Here is a 13,794-nt window from a genome sequence, read left to right as displayed (position 1 = left end):
AAGATAACAAAATGTTAACAGCAGATAGACCTGAAAGCATGATCTTTTTCCTTTAGGCTTTTCTCTATTTTTTCAAGTTTTCTACAATAACTGTAGAATATGTTAATTTTATATTTAGTGTTCTAAAATTTTTCATTATGGAAACTTTTAAAAATACAGACACACAAATGGAAAGGAGAATAACGAGCCCCATGTATCCATTGCTCAGCTTCAATAGTTACCAATATTTGAGCAACATGGTTACATCTATTCCCTATCCCCTACCACTAATACTTTTCTTTTTCCTGAAATGTCTCAAAAAAAATCCCACATAACATTTTACACACAGATATAAAGTATAATTAAAAATTAACTGATAAAGTATAATTAAAAATTAACATAATATACAATCACCATGCCATTATCTCATCTAATAAAATTAAATAATACCTTAATATATACTAATAACCACTTTATATTCAAATTACAACAATTATCCCCAAAGTGACATTTTATAATTGCTTTGTTTAAATCATGATCTAAACAAGGTCCAAAAATATGGTTACGTGACTTAGTTCCCTTTTATCCTAATTTTTTAAATTAGAAAATAGTTACTTGCTGTCTTTTGATTAATAAGAAATAATAATAGAACTCCAATTAGATATTGAAGGCAAGAGTTGTAAATAAAATACTAATAAGTTTGGGACATCAGAAGTCTGAAAAAATATACAACACAGGTTAGGCATTGCAGAATCAACTCTAGTTAATTTAGTCACAGCCACAAAGAAGTTTACCCTTGCCTAGACTTAATTCAGTTTTCCTCATGCTCTGTCACACAAGTCTCTTCTTTCATGTTGCCTATAGTCTTCTTTAATCACTAGGTTGGAAAACCTTGCTAGCTATGACTCCAAATCTAGCAGTCACAAATATATATATCAACACAAGAAAAAAGTGATAAAAAACAAATGAAAGTGGGAAAATATTTTCAATTTATATCACAAAGAGAAAATTTCCCTATTATACAGCAAACTCCTAGAAATTAATAAGGTCAAGAACAACAATAAAATGTAGCAAAGGCTAGAAACAGCTGACAGAAAAGAAAATGCAAATGACTTATAGGTGCTCAACCTCACTTATAAGAAGAAAAATGCTTATAAAAACTATGCTGGGGAATTATTTCAATCCATCAGAATGCCAAACAATTCAAAACTTTAATTTTTGTATTGGCAATGATGGGATGGGACAGGCATTCTCCTACATTACTACTGGGCATGGGAAAGCGTTCCACTTATATGGAATGCAAATTGACAAGATTTCTTAAAATCATAAATACATACACCACTTAAACTACTAATTTCATTTCTGGAAATTTAATGTATAGATATATCACTCATGCAAATTGATGCTTGTTCACAGGTATTCAGTGTGATATCAATTGTAATAGCAAAAGATGAAACAACCAAATGCCTATCAGTAGTGAACTTGATAAATAAAGTGCTATTCTTCTATACAGGTCATATAATACAACTGTGAAAAACAACAAAGAAGTTCTCAAGGAACTGGTGTGAGAAGATCTCCCATACTGTTGAATGAAAAAAGTGAGGTGCAAACATGTTACCTTTTGGGTGAAAAGGAACAAAATAAGCATTCACATTTGTATTTGTTTATATCCCCATATAAACTTGAGAAGACACGTGAGAAATGAACAGTGATTGCTGGGATTGTTGAATAGATGTGGGAACTAAGTGAAGACTTTTCATCGTGCGTCAGTGATGGAAATTGCTGCTCTACTCCTCTTTTAATAAAACCTTCCAAACTTCAGTGATCACATGGACACCCAGCTACACACTACTTTTCCCAGACTCCCTTTCTGCTAGGTGTGGCCAGTCACCAAGAACTGGCCAATGGAGTATGAGCAGAAGTGAGGTGTTCAAGTTCTGGGACTTCAGCATCATTCGTCCTTCTCACTGGTGGAACATGATATGATAATGTGAGTCAGTGTCTACCCTGTGGATAAAGACATCGCTCTAGGGGATAGCATAAGAGAATGACTTATATCCCAGAAGAACCAGTGCAATAGAGCCACCACCCCATACTAGATGGCTTCTCTTCCTCTGGGAGAAAAGCTGAAATTTCTACCTCATGGTTGAAAAGCCGAAATTCTATCTTGTTTTCAGTGCTTTGTGTCTCCTCTTTATTATAGTAACTTAGCCTGAATTTTAGCCAAAGCAGAAGTTATGGACCTTAAAATGAGATACTACAGTATCAAAAACCACAGTGTGGCATTGGCTTAGCAGTAGAAGGAAAAGGTGGCAAAAAAAAAATCATAGCTATTTCAGATTAGAAAGCTGGTGACCCTTGTCAACCTTTAATAAGCTGAAGCCAGACCTTGTGTCATTTGAACATGTAGCTTCACCTGCTCCATGCTGCTCTGGGTGAGCAAAAAGGAAAAAAATATATCAACACAAGAGTAAGATGAAAATAGGTAAGAATTGCCCAGCTTGTGAGCAGAAATAGAAGAAAATACAGGTAACTAAGGACAGTGTATTCTAATTTAATATATATATATATATATATATATATATATATATATATATATATATATATATATATATAGTTGTAGGCAGATACAATACCTTTAATTTATTTTTATGTGGTGTGGCAAGTGCTCTCTCACTAAGCCACAACCCCAGCCCCACTAAATCTTATATAATAAATCAACGGAGGCTCCAATAATTTGGAGCCTCATGGAGCTGGAAAAGCAAATTCTTCTCTACCTAAATTCTTCTCTCCCAGTGCTTAAATGAAATCCTTTAGTTAAGTATTCTTGGACAGACATGGAAGTCAGTCTACTTGAAAGATCAAATAAAGGGTACAGCTTACAAATATTTGCTGAAATGAGGAGGAAAGGGATGGTTAGGAATAGATACCAGTAACTAATTTAGACCCCACTGACTTAAAAACCTTGTCCCAAAAGAGATCTTTGGAGTGGAGACCTGGGACAGACTGGAAGTCATGAGAATCTATTTCGGTTTTGACTGGCCTACAAAAACCTAGGGCTTCTCAACTTCTGAAAAGACCATTAGACCCCCAAACCTTCACCAGTAAGAAATATATTCTGGAGCTGTGCAGATGCAAGGACATGTCCTCCAAGGACGGCTTCAGATGGGGCTAAAAGGCCAGGACAGGAGCCATAGAGAACTATAGACAAGGCGCTGTTCTACCCGGCAGCACCAAGATTCAGCCAAGAGCTCAATGTTCTGCAGGACAAGGACTATGTACAATCCCTGCTCAACAGAATTTCATCACTGCAATGGGTTAATGATTGTTTGTATTTCTCATCCCTCACTTTTCCAGGTAAGAGCCTGCACAGTGGCTCCTACTTCACCTTCTATGTTGCATTGGGGAGATGGGGAATGGAGGCAATTTTCTACAGTTTTATAGGTTTTCAGGGTAAGAAGGACCAGGCCCTGATATAATGAAGGACTGATATGTATCCACACAGAAATCTTGAATTTTAGGTTGGAGGCATCACCTAGACGCTGATTCTTTTTGGTGAGGGATATATGGATAGCCAAAGGGGAAAACTAAAGCAGAAGCCACTAATTATTTTCTCAAAATCTATTCTTTCTGTTTATAATCAAAGCTCAAGAATGTAAAGTGGTCACAGAGTCACACACCTACACTTTTCCCAGTCTATGTTGCTGATAGGTGTATCTTTGTGATTGAGAACTTGATAATAGATATGACAGGTGATGCATAAACTTCTCTTCTTTCCCTCCTCCCTATGGGCTGAAATGCAGATGTATTAGTGGTGAGCAGCTTTGAAAACTCAGAAATACCTTAGAATACAAAAAAAAAAAAATCACTATTAGGATGGTGGTGGCATAATGAGAGAGGAGAGGTGGGTCCCTGTACAACTGTATGGAACACAGCAGGTCACCCATTTTGACTATCTGCCTATCTCAACTACTGTGTGAGATAAAAATTTCTATCTTAATTGAGTCATTGTATTTTTGAGCCTCAACTATTACTGTTCAGCCAGGACCCTTACTAGCATAATATCTTCCTATAATTTTAGGTTTCTGAGCTGTAAGAATATTGCCTAGGGCTGGGGATGTGGCACAAGTGGTAACGCACTTGCCTAGCATTTGTGAGGCACTGGGTTCGATTCTCAGCACCACATAAAAATAAAATAAAAGATATTGTGTCCACCTAAAGAAAAAAAAGAATATATTGCCTATTTGTGATATTAATTTTTTAAAAAGAAATAACTTCCTAAAGGTTTCAGGATACCCATAAAAAATGTTCCTTTTTAAAAACTCCATAATATTACTTCTTTTTAAAATGTTTTTTTTTTTTTTTTGTAGTTATAGATGGAAAGCATACCTTTGTTTATTTTTATATGGTGCTAAAAATGAAACCCAGTGCCTCACATGTGTTAGGCAAGCTCTCTGCCACTGAGCTACAGTCTCAGCCATTATAATACTTCTGAGACATAAAATTGAGGAAATATTGCAAACACATGAAGAAAAAAAAAAAAAGATGCAGAGATGTTCACCATTACAGCTCAGCTCCAGAATGCAGAGAAGCAACGAGAAGAAAAAAGAAAGAAAGAGAGAAAGAGAGAAAGAGAGAAAGAAAGAAAGAAAGAAAGAAAGAAAGAAAGAAAGAAAGAAAGAAAGAAAGAAAGAAAACGAACAAGAAACATGCTAAATGCTCAACCATAGGGAATAACCATATATACTTCAGGACAGATCCAGCTTTTCTGATCTTTACAAGTGAAACTATGTTTAACATATTTCATCAAAATTGCCTATTTGAAAAAGTAAATCTTCAGATTAATAAGCTATTAATCCTATCTTTGCAAAGTATTTCCACTCTAAAATGATATTCACTGATACTGACAATGGATCTTTGAATGTTAATATTTGAGAGGAATTTTTTTATTATTTTGTATTTTAAGTATTAAAATAATAAACATACTTTTTCGCAAATAATAAATTTCATGTTGTTTCAAGATAGGTATTTCTTAAAAATTTTTAAATAATGATAAATTCTAAAGGAATGGTCTACAAAAGTTTTTATACAGGATGATGCCAAGTATTTTCTTTAAGTATTAAAACATATCAGAAAAGAGACAAATATGCTAACATTTTAACAGTGATTTTAGGATTAGAGATAGATTTTCCCCTCATAATCTGAAAGGTAATTAGGTTACTTGAATAATTTAAAAAAAAAACAAAAACAAAAAAACAGTAACTAATAGTTTTGCTGCTTCTGTTAAAAATTCTCCTCCCATGACCCCAAATAGTAAATAATTATACATAAAAGAAGTTTAAAGTCTGCCTGACTACTGGGTCAAAGAGCTAATTATTGTGTCTTAGGGTAAACAAAGATCACGTACATTTCAACAAATTATTTAACTATGTGCGATGAGAGCATTAGTATGAACTGAAAGCAAACTCACCCAGCACTCATTACACCATGAAGGACTATTTTACAAGATGTTGGCGGAAAGAAAAAGACCATCCCACGCCTGCTGGAAGGGCACCTGTGGTTCTGGCACAACCTCCATCTCCAGGGACTGCTCTCATGCGCCAGCTGGCAGGCCCTGTTGCCACCCCACACCTGTATGGAAGCCACGTACCGAACCTGGTTCTCCAAGAAGTGCATGTACCGGTAGAGCAGGGTGTAGGAGGGCGAGAGGATGCCCACGGACTTCATTCGTGCACCCCGCTCCAGCTCACTTTCCACGGGCATGTTGGCGAAGCAGGCCAGGCCGAAGAAAGGCCCCTTTCGAAAATAGCTAAAATAGACCAAAATATTTAGTGGGGCTCAAAATCAGGAAGAGATTTTGTTTTGTTTTGTTTTGCTCTCTTTTTCTTTAAGATGCAATTCCAAACTAAATAAATTGTATCCAGAGCTCCAAATAACAAAAGTTCAGCCTTAAAACAAGCCACTTGACCTCACAGAAGAGACAAAGCTCACAGGGATAGAAAACTCTGCAGCTGAGGGTCATCCAGCTGGAGTCAGGACATCTGGTGAGCTTGCTGCTCAATTGCCCATGACCATGGACATATAGACACAGTCCTGTCCCATCCTGACCAGGATGGGGCAGCCAGACCAAGATACATCTCTAAGCCCCTCTGGAACTAGCTGCCTATTTTCTTGGCATAAACCATGATGATTCTTCTCTCACTTCCTGAGCCTCTGAAGTTTTCAATACTTCTGCCACTTTATTTTCTTCCCCTTTCTCACACTTTATCAGCTATGGTTTCAGTACAAATGGATTAAAGCTACAAAATTACCCTTAAGGTCTTTCCACTTGCTCTTCCTCACAAAACTCACAATGCACCAATTACACAAGACTAAAAACTGGCTTTACTTAAAGCTGGAATTCCAACTTTCGGCACCTAGATGTCTTAAGTTAATCGACACTAAGCTGAAAACCACATCAAGCAAGGTCCACATTATTTCTTAGCAAGTCAGAGAACCTCTATGGTAGGGGTTCTTACCTTTGAGGGATCATGAAACCCACTGAGAACTTGATGAAAGCTAGAGACCTTATTGCTGGAAAACTAATATGAGCACAAACTATGCATATATTTTCAGAACATTTATACACCCTACCTGAATACCCCATAAGAGCTCTTGTGCTCTGGAGAGAGTCAGGGGTGGGTGGAAGGAAATGATACAAGACCGAGGTTTGGAAGTACTTACATGAAGTCAGATTGAATTTTATGGGACCCACTGGCCATAGACTTGAATTCAACACCTTCAAGGTCAATGTCTTGAGGTAAGCACCATTCTACCATGTTTCCTGTGGGAAAAGGAGGATACAAGTTAAAAGAAACAAGATTATTCAAAGAAAAGGGCTTTATATGTACCACACATGGCTTCTCAAATATGTACAGCTGACTCAGCCTGGTACAGAGCCACACAGATGCTCATGGGTTTGTCTCACGCAGGACCCAATGGCTTACCCCACAGGACCAGATGATGGGCAGTAAGGGAACCCTATCTCTGCTTCATTTGAACAGTCTCTTTTGGCTGATTGTCTTGGGTTCTGCCATTCTTCTTTTTTTTTTTAATATTTATTTTTTAGTTTTTGGCGGACACAACATCTTTGTTTGTATGTGGTGCTGAGGATCGAACCCGGGCCGCACGCATGCCAGGTGAGCATGCTACCGCTTGAGCCACATCCCCAGCCCCTCCGCCATTCTTCTCAGCCACTTCCAGATCTCCCTCTCATGGTCTCACTTCTGCCCTCATTTCCTTATCTCATATGCTCCCTTAATCCCTCACGATCTTGTTTCCATCTCACCTTTCTTCAGACACTAATGACTTTGATGAGTCCCAAAACTCTGTTTTTAAAAAATCCTCATTCCCACTGACCTCTTTGTGGTATCTGTCAATTTTTAAAAGTTTCTCTCCTTTCCACTGATTTCCCAGACAGAATAGTATTTTGGATTTTTCCCCACTCCTCTGATCAGTGTGGTTCTGCTTCCCACCCTCTTTCTCCTCTCTCCCTAAATGTGGTCCTTCTTCAAGGGTCAACTGTCAGTTTTTTGCTTCCAGAATTTGGGGACAAAGTCACTCATCATTAATTACTGAGGTCAATTTTGGAGACACAAAATAGAACAAGACACAGCCCCTGATCATGAAGAGTCCAAAGACAAAGAAAAAAAAAAGAAAGAGAAGGGTGAGTGCTGTCACAGAAGGTGGAATTTTAGAATGCAGCAAGGACAAACGTCTGCCAGACTGAGGGAATCCGGAGAACGCCTTGGAATACTCCCTATTGTTTTCATGCCCATTCCAAATTTTTCAAAATAAAACAGTTACTTGTGAGATTTTACTTCTGAACAAACTTCCTATTAACACTCCATACCCTAATTTTCTAGGCATCAAAAATGCCATCCATAATCCCAGTCAACAACAGTGTGTCAGGTACTTGTGTGAGGCATCAGAGAACACAGTCCGGCCTTCCCAGGCAGCAGACAGCCACAGGCGTATCCAGTCCCACTAGGCGTTTTGAAGTAGTTTATTTGCAAAGGAGGAATCCTGATTCCAGCCAACTAATGAATTCACTAAAACAAAAAGCTTGAAAAGGGGATAGAAATTTCCTAAAACAGAAAGACTAGAATAGTAGTGTGCTTGCCAAGGTTATGGACAAGAAAGAGTAGTAAGAGGATAAGCTTGGGAACAACAGTAAGGATTTGAAGCATAAGTTCCCTCACATTCCCTGTATTCCTCTCCTTCCATCCATGTTTATTATGTACATAGCTCAGTGGGGCTTCCTCTGTGGAATGCATCAGGACAGCTGGGGAATTTATAAAAGTGCCAGAGACCTTGCTGAGTTCTACAGAATCAATCTCTCCTTGCCCTGCCACACAGAAGATTCTGCTGATGTGTGCCAGAGGTGAGAATCCATGTGAGGGCCTCTTTCATCACAATGACAATACATGGCCAGTGAAAACCCAGGACAGAGCCACCATGGCCCTCTATAGGTTCTGTCTTCCTTTTTCTCCACCAAGCTGTGTCTGCCAGTGCCCACTGTCTTTCCCTTCCCCACTCCACAGGCTCCCACTTAGTTTTCTTTCTCCAACACAGCCTGTCCACAACTGCTCAACAGCTTGTAAATACTCTAATGTACCTAAACTTTGTACTGAAGTGTAACAAGAGCACAAATTACAACTACACAACCCATTCGATTTACCTAAATTTAACACACCTGTATCATTACAGCCCAGTTCAAGCAGCGGAAAGCACATTATCTGCATATCAAAGGCCCCCTCAGAGCCCTCCAAGTCATCTTCTCTCTCAGGACCCTGACTTCATGAATTAGCTTTGTTCTTTTTGAAATTTCTATAAATACAGTCATCGTTTTACTGTCCTCTTTTGCTCAATATACTTGTAGGAGACACCCACCTTCATGCATGTGGCAACAATTTGTTCTTCTATGACTTCTATCATATGCCTAGCAGTTCCTCCACTTAACTGTTGATGCCCCTTTAGTTTATTTTCAGTTTAAATCTACTGCAACCAGTACTGCTGTGAACAAAATTCTGTACTTGTCATCTGGTGAATATATGTGTAGTATCTCTGTGAAGCACTAACCTGGTTATACTAAACTATACTCAGAATTCCCTACTTGTATATTTCCAGTTGAGATTTGGAAGTCAGAAGTGAAACAGTAGCCATGTTGTGTTCACATGAGCATGGGAGCATCAGGCAACTCACCTCCATTGTGGCTTGTCACAGGCTCAGCATAGAGGTGAGAGGCAGCAGCCAGGCCCACCAATGCTAGATGCTCCTTCAGCTTCTCTAACTTCTAAGCTAGGTGTTTTTTCAACTCCATAATGAAGGATACCAGCTCTTCCTATAGGAAATCCACGTCTTGGAGTCTGACCCAGCCAGGTTCCTGTCCATCGTAAGTTCCAGACATTCCCCTTTCCACATTTTTGCCCTTCCTCCATGACTGTCTACTAAGTAGACCTCAAGCTGCATCTCAGAGACAAGACCCCAGCTTTCACAGACTGCCCACCAGCTCCCACTGTTCCAACAAAGAATTCCTGCAGGAAATCCTTTTATATTTCTCCTCATTCTACTCCCCTGATTGACTGAACTTTGACTGAAACAACATGCACACATTTATATCCCTAAAAGCAGAACTGCTTTAAACTAAGGAAACTTCTAAGATTCTTAAGCTTATGTTAATAGAGTTTCTGCAAAAAAAGAAAAAAAATTCAAAAGTTGTAAAGGGGATTTTTGTAAAACCAAATTATCTTTTTTGGGGGGTGGGTGGGTACCAGGGATTGAACTCAGGGGCACTCAATCACCGGGCCACATCCCTAGCCCTATTTTGTATTTTTTTATTTAGAGACAGTGTCTCTCTGAGCTGCTTAGTGCCTCCCTGTTGCTGAGGCTGGTTTGAATTCACCATCTTCCTGCCTAAGCCTCCCAAATTGCTTGGGATTACAGGTGTGTGTCACCACACCTGGCTTGACCAAATTATCTTAAGAGAAACAAAGATGGACACATTTCTTTACTGTAAGGGCTTCTCAGAGCCTTTCATATGCCATTCTATGTTGTGAATCTCAATGAGATCAAAATATTGCTTAATGTTTCCCAAAATTATTTAGCTACTACACATGCTTTTATGGAGCATATTAAGGGAATTAATTTTATAGAAGGCATTTTTGCCTTTTTTTTTTTTTTTTAACAATTGCTAAGCTGCAAGCTGTCCTCAATATCCTTTCTACCTTTCTCATCTGGACTAAAACTCACTGTTTTTATATTGGTTCATGGCCTCCCAAATGAAGACTGTTTCTCAGTGCCTTCTTACACGCAGGCTATGTGAGTAAATTCTGGCCAGCAGAATGTGGACAGAAGTATGTAGTTTCTAGATTGTGCCTGAAAGAGAAGAAGTTGCCCTTTTCTCCATTCTGCTGTCTGGAATGTGGACGTGGTGACATAGCATGGCAGAGATGATGGAATCATAAGCCAACATAAGCCCACATCACTGGATGACTCTGGGGGATCTGAGCCAGTATTCCACCCCTCCGCTACCTACAGTCATGTGAAAAAGAAATGAAATCCTATCTTGACTAAACCACAGTTAATTCGGATTACTGGCATTTATGGCCAAACCTATGTCCTACTTAATACAACTGACCTAGAGGATAAAATCCCCAACCCTTAGCTGGTTCTCAACGCCCTCCTTGTTCCTCTGTGCCTGATAAATCACAGAAATGGAAAGAACCCAAGGGAGGAAATGACATCCTGTTGGTTACAGGATGGACTTAGATGGGTACAAGTCCCTCTGCGTTGGGAGGAAGGTCCATCAGGACCGGGATGGTGAATCATGTAACGAGGCAGAGGCTCCAGAATGCCACTCTGGCAAGAGTTATCTTAACCCCACAGGAAGTACATTTCTGCTAACATATTCCTTGAATGAAAGGAAAGCAGATACAGCTATGGCCCTTATCCCAACCTACTATAATGTCTTGGGCATCTATCCTGAGGAGTCTGTGAACTTCTAAAGGCAGGAACTCTGCTTGTTTGCCTTCACATCTCAACAAATCACAGTGCCTAGCACAGGCCAGGAAGGGAATTTTTAAAAATCTAAACAAAATAAAACAACCCCCACAAAAACAGTTTAAAAGCTAATTGATGAATCAGTATTAATACCCTGGAATTGGTAAATACTGTGGTTATGAAGGAATATGACCTCATTGTGTCTGAGGTCTTATATCTACAACCTACTTTCAAATGGCTCAGAGAGGACGGGGATATATATCTATATCTGTTTATGATTTCATTTGCTTAGTTTGCTTAGTTGTGATATATTAAGGGACAATTTAAACACAGAGAACCTCACATTTGCTTATGCAATAGGTTCAATAAAATCCTAATGAAAACCTCACAACATTATCTAGCACATATTGACAAATTAATTCTAAAGTTTGTATGGAAAGGTAAAAGACCAAAATAGTCAACACAATTCTGAAGAATAAAGTTGGAAGACTAAAATTATCCAATGTCAAGACTTACTATAAAACCACCATAATCAAGATAATATGATATTGGAGAAATATCAGACAAAAAAATTAGTGGAATAGAACAGGAAATCCAGAAACAGATCCATAGCAGTATATTTGACACATCTTTGCCATAAAGCAAAGGCAATGGAGAAAAGAGTCTTTTCAACAAATGATGTGGGGTGTGTGAACATCCACATGCAAAAAAAAAAAAAAAAAAAAAAAATCTGGACACAGACCTTATGCCTGTCACAAAACTTAATTCAATATGCATATCAGACCCAACCATAAAATGCAAAATCATAAAACCTTCTAGAAGATTTTCCTAGGAGAAAATCTAGTCTTAGGTTTAGCAATGAGCTTTTAACTACAATACCAAAAGTACAAACCATGAAAGAAAAATTGATAAGGTGAACTTCATTAAACTTAAAAACTTATAATGTGTGAAACACACTATCAAGATAATTAAAAGAAAAGCCAGTGTGAAAGAAAATATTTGCTAAATATATAACTGATAAATGACTATTTTCCGAACCCACACAAAGAATTCTTGCAATCCAACTATTAGAAAACAAACAATCCAATTTTTAAAATAGGCAAAAGACCTGGACATTTTATCAGAGAAGATAAACAATAGCAAATAAGTATATGAAAAAAAATGTTGATCATTATACCTCATCAGGGAAATTATAAACTAAAACAACGATGAGATACCACTAGGCTCCTATTAGCATGGCTAAAATTCAAAACACCCAATGTTGACAAGAACGTGGATTAAGAACTCTCATTTTTTGCTGGTGCAACCAAACAGTACTGTAGGGCCACTCTAAAAGACCATCTGGTGATATCTTTACAAAACTAAACATAGTCTTATTGTATGATCCAGTAGTCATGTTTCCTTGTAGTTATCCAAATGAGTTGAAACCTATATCCACACAAAAACCTACAAACATGTTTATGGGGGCAGTTTGTCCACAATTGCCCCAATCTGGAAGCAAACAAAATGTCCTTCTGTAAGTAAACGAATAAACAAACTGTGGGATATCCATAAAATGAAATAGTGTTCAGAAATAAAAAGAAACTAGCCATGGAGTCATGAAAAAATACGGAGAAACCCTAAATGCATACAGTCAAAAAGACTATATACTGTATAAGTCCAATCATGTGACATTCTTGACAAAGGCAAAATTATAGCCATAGTAAAATAATCCATGAGAAGGGAGGAATAAGCAGGTAGTACACAAGGGATTTTTAGGACAGTGAAGCTACTCTGTACATTACTGAAATGGTGGATAGATAATCTCTCTGAATTCTTCAAAACCTGATTGCTGGGCTGGCAGCTGAGTTACCAGGGAAGTCAGGAAGGCTGTGGATGTACAGCAGAATGAACCCTAATGTAAAGGTTAATAAATTCATACAATAAGGTAATAATATTGGCTCATCAATTGTAACAAATAAACCATACTAATGAAAGATGTTAATAACAGAGGGAAACTATATATGGAGTTGGGGGGAGGTGGTATAAAGGGAATCTTCTGTACTTTCTGCTTAAAGTTTTCTCTAAGCCTTAAACCACTCTAAAAAATATTAATTTAAAAAATTTAATTGATGAGTTAACCTAGATTAATTGCCCCAGGATGGCAATGATATTATGGCTGTACAGAAAAAAAGCCTTAGATTTATATTGAAGTATTAAGAAATTAAAAAGTCATGGCAACTCACTTTCAAATAGCTCCACAAAGATAAATGTATATAAATATAAAATATCCACCACATACACAGTCAATTCTTCTATAACACTTGATAAATGTTCCAAGACAATGATATCAGAGAATAATTTGATTGTAGGGAATTTCACATTTGTTTACACATGATCATAAGAAGCTGTGAATTCAGAAAACAATATTCATGAACCATGAAGGAAAACCCCCAAATTCACCTTAGATTTGTACCTGCCACCTCAGGTCACCGTGTATCATGAGCCACTCCTACCTACCTCTAGTGTCACAACTTTCCATTGCCTTCAGATAGCCCTTCTTCTACTATTTCACTGTGACTTACAAATCCAACCCTTCTGACACTCCCATACACAAGCTCCAGGTCTCTCAAAGGTGAAGTTTCATCTTTATTTAGTATGTATGTGTTTTATAACTATTTAATGTAGGCAAAAAGTTTTATCATTTGTATTAACTTCCTTTTTTTAAAAGAAAAAATATGTCACTGACAAAGTTTTTTTAAATATATATATTTAGTTGTTGATGGTCCTTTATTT

General features: G+C 37.7%; 1 protein-coding gene across 1 annotated transcript in view; it reads right to left on the bottom strand.

Annotated features, from left to right (window-relative positions):
- Positions 1-13,794, bottom strand: part of Dennd11 (DENN domain containing 11) — a 41,337-nt gene that overhangs the window by 20,518 nt on the left and 7,025 nt on the right. The window contains exons 2-3 of the mRNA XM_076832495.2: positions 6,703-6,802; positions 5,630-5,788 (exon numbers count right to left, since the gene is read on the bottom strand). Coding sequence (XP_076688610.2) covers positions 5,630-5,788; positions 6,703-6,802 — 259 coding nt within the window. The remainder of the gene's footprint in view (positions 1-5,629; positions 5,789-6,702; positions 6,803-13,794) is intronic.

This window comes from Callospermophilus lateralis, chromosome 1 (genome assembly GCF_048772815.1).
Source record: "Callospermophilus lateralis isolate mCalLat2 chromosome 1, mCalLat2.hap1, whole genome shotgun sequence".
NCBI classification, from domain to species: domain Eukaryota; kingdom Metazoa; phylum Chordata; class Mammalia; order Rodentia; family Sciuridae; genus Callospermophilus; species Callospermophilus lateralis.
The sequence above is the reverse complement of the archived record's forward strand: the minus strand, read 5'-3'. Positions and strand labels throughout refer to the sequence as shown.